Consider the following 3,635-nt stretch of genomic DNA (forward strand, 5'->3'; position numbering starts at 1 on the left):
CCATTCTGTAATCAGCGGTAAATCTCCATCACCTGCGGGCTTTCACATGGAGCAGCATTAACTACACAGAGCCGTTGAGCCTGACAAGATGCGCGTTAAATATCGCATGCGATTTATTGTGCAGCCCTAATATATATATATATACTTTTTAAAAAATATTATATTTAAAAAATATATTCACACACACACACACACACACACACACATATATATATATATATATCATTTAATCCGTTTTGAACGGATTAGTTTTTTTTTTCCCTTATATTGCAGGCCCTAGGACAGGAAACAGAGTGTTTGCTGAAGTATTATACTTTAAATACTGAAACCACAATGCACTTCAGACAAACTATTTGAAGCCTTTACAAATTTTCAGACATATTCCCTCAATCGCATTTGATGCTGCTTTAAAATGACTGTTTGTATCAACAGTGATTAAGAATGAGTTCTGAACACTCACTCGTGCCATTTTGGCAGCCATAAAAGCTTCATTTAAGTGTGTCCACTTACATATGGAAGACCAAATTCAATACACTGAAATATTGACTGTACATTTTAAGGATGTCAATCTCGAGTACCTAGTTCCTGAAGGTGGTTCAAGGCTACATGGGTGTGATGAATCTTTTCAGCAAAACAAAATGGAAACATGATCACAAATTTAACACAAACGGTGCTTTCTATACCCGAAGTGATCTAAGCGAGCCAGACTGTTGTGCTGTGGAGTGCTAGACACGTTTGTGCTAGAACATTCTCCCAAGGGCAGATAGCGAGGGCTGTCTGGAAAGTGAGGAGTCATAGCATGGCAGTGTACTGAGGGCCACATGCATCAGCACAGCTCTTGTGTCCAGCAACCCAGCAGAGGTCATCATATAAGGGTCAAGTGCACGAGTGCATATCCCACTCGGGTTGCCACCAAGTACGTAAGCAGAGGCGGAAACTGGAGAGGTCTTCCTTCCATGCCCCAACATTGTTTTGAGGGCACCTAGTAAACAAACAGACCCAACCAAGCCTGACCACAACTGCCCTGTTTCTCACAACCAATAATTTGTAGAATGACAAGCAGGTATGGTATGTATGTGCGTAGTTGTTGGAACTGGTCGCCAGCTTTACCCCATACCTGCTAGGGTGGCTTGCCTTTCACCTCTTCCAGTAAATGTTCATCTTTCACCACGTGTTCCAAAAAGTTGTTGGACTCAACTCTTCAAACACATGATCGAGACTCAAACTTTATTCGCTTAAAAATAACCAAGGTGGCTGATTATTTACCACGCTTTGCAAGTAAACACATGATGTAAAGTTTTCTTCCTAGAATACAAACGGATACATATTACAAACAAAAAAACTGAAAAGTTATTTTGGATTGCATAGATACAAACCTTGCTATAGTTTGGGGTCAAAAAGGTGCACAAAAATTAGATTCATATGTAGATATGTAAACTAGAGGTATTAATATTCCCTTTCAACTTATAAAACACAAACATTTTAATGAATATATAAAACAAACTAAATATGAAACATGATCAAAACTTAATTTTGAAATTCTGGAACAGCATATGACAAGACACAAAACATTAGATTTTTCTAAAAAAAAAAGTGGGGAAAAAAGAAATTTAGATAAATGAAAAAGAAAGCTTGTGCATGCTTTCCTGAAAGAAAACCTAAAAGACATTAGGGACAGTAATAATTTCTCTTATTACACTTGTACATACAATAACATACTGCATATACTGAATGCAGGACATTTGAGTGTATTTGATGTGTGCAGTGTGGGTTGGGGTGTGTGTGTGTCGCACCTGTGTGGATCTGCCGGTGGGCCTCCAGAGCATCTTCCTTCTGGAACTGAGCTCCACACTGGTCACAAACGATGGCTTTCTCACCAGCTACGAGACAAAAAATAAAGCAAAAGTTATTCAATCTCCATCATTTTGGTGGTCCTCGGGTGGTGCATGGTGTCATATCTCTTATTCGAACCCCAGTAATACTTGTAATGATTTGGTGCCTGCGAGTTGGAAGTCTGCTGGATTCACTTCAGTAAAACTTGCTGGCAAAAACACGGTTTACAATGTGTTTTGGAGGATATGTATGACAGACGTTGATGTTGTGTGCACTGTGCAGTGAAAGCAATGCATCATAAGAGGGATTTATCATTCAAGGCACACTTTCACTAAAAACACAAAAATGCTGTCAAACACGACCCTAAAAAGTAGATAAAAACAACTAGAAGCCACATATATAAAATCCACATAGCACGTTCAGATGTTGCAATGGGACACCAAGAGGAACTGTGAGACCACAGGATGCCAATATACAATCTGATCTATAAATCAGAATTAAGCAGAAACACTGCTCACGATCAAAAGGGAGTTTTTAAAATTTCTAACAGAGCTGTCAGCTTTTCTCATTATTTCTTTAAATTTTACCACCTTCACAAGCACAACAGGAAGTCGTAGCTCAGATATAAGAAAACAAACAAAGTCCATTTCGCAACCACTGTAAAGTTGCAAAATGTACTGTAATGTCAAGCAATAGAAAAAAGTGTTTTTCTTCTTTTCTTGCAGATGATGCCACTCAGCAATAAACTTAGAAATGTGGCACAAACAAGTTCCTCTAAATGGCTCAAGAAATCATACATCATTATTACCAACGTCACACCATGCCACTGAATGTTGCACATAAAGAGGAACTACCACAGACAAACCTCAGAGCTGATCACTTTAGTGCATTCATTCTCCAAAACTGTCAGTCATGAAACACTGTATCTAGCCTTATGCAATGGGTGTTGTATGCAATTTAATGTGCAGAGAAACTATAAGTACACCATCTGTAATTTAACTTTCCCGAAAAATCTAAATACTGTCTCTATTGCAAATACAAAACATTCCTGCTTGAGTGGTCTGATATCTCAACTTCTGGCTTGATCATTAGTATAATCTTGGGGTGGACTACCTGTTTGAATATGAATTAAATTAGTACTGAAGTGGCAAAGGGGATGCAGAATAAACAAATGACAGATATGACAGACAGTGATAGAATGACAAACAATATAACAAATGGTAGAAAGAAGGACAAATAGACAGATAGAAAGAATGATAGATACTGAAGAAAGATTTTGCCCAATCCTGGTGTTAAGCAGGTCTCTCAACTGGCCATGGAGCAGGAAGGTCCAGGAACTAAAGTAGCTTGAAATGGAGGGCCAGCGGGACATTGATCATCGCCTTAAGTGGCAGAGAGGGAAAAGCCAGACCTTAAAACCCACCCCACAACATAAACGGCAGCTTATTGGAGCAGGTCATTATCTCACAGGGGGTGACAACATCTAGCCACCCAGCAGGAGCGTGCTTCCAGGCCCGGCAAAAGTCATGGAATTAAAGTGATAAATTCTAGCCTCTCCCTTTGATCAATTGCGACTTCTTGTTAAGCACGACAAAAAGGAAAAAAAAGGTAAAAAAGTGTGAAGGAAAAACACCTCCCTCAGATTTGGCAGCATTCATACCCCACTTTCGAACCCCTTCCCACCAAAGGCCTAAACAGACACCAGTGATAGAAATAACTGCCTCTCCAGCAAAAAACAAAACAAAAAAAAAACATGAGGCTACTAAAAAAAAAAAAAAAAAAAAAACCCCCCTAGCAACCCC

General features: G+C 39.1%; 1 protein-coding gene across 1 annotated transcript in view; it reads right to left on the reverse strand.

Annotated features, from left to right (window-relative positions):
• Positions 1-3,635, reverse strand: part of zbtb16a (zinc finger and BTB domain containing 16a) — a 133,994-nt gene that overhangs the window by 39,309 nt on the left and 91,050 nt on the right. The window contains exon 4 of the mRNA XM_016233353.1: positions 1,794-1,880. Coding sequence (XP_016088839.1) covers positions 1,794-1,880 — 87 coding nt within the window. The remainder of the gene's footprint in view (positions 1-1,793; positions 1,881-3,635) is intronic.

This window comes from Sinocyclocheilus grahami, unplaced genomic scaffold (assembly GCF_001515645.1).
Source record: "Sinocyclocheilus grahami isolate Dianchi unplaced genomic scaffold, SAMN03320097.WGS_v1.1 scaffold428.1, whole genome shotgun sequence".
NCBI classification, from domain to species: Eukaryota; Metazoa; Chordata; class Actinopteri; order Cypriniformes; family Cyprinidae; genus Sinocyclocheilus; species Sinocyclocheilus grahami.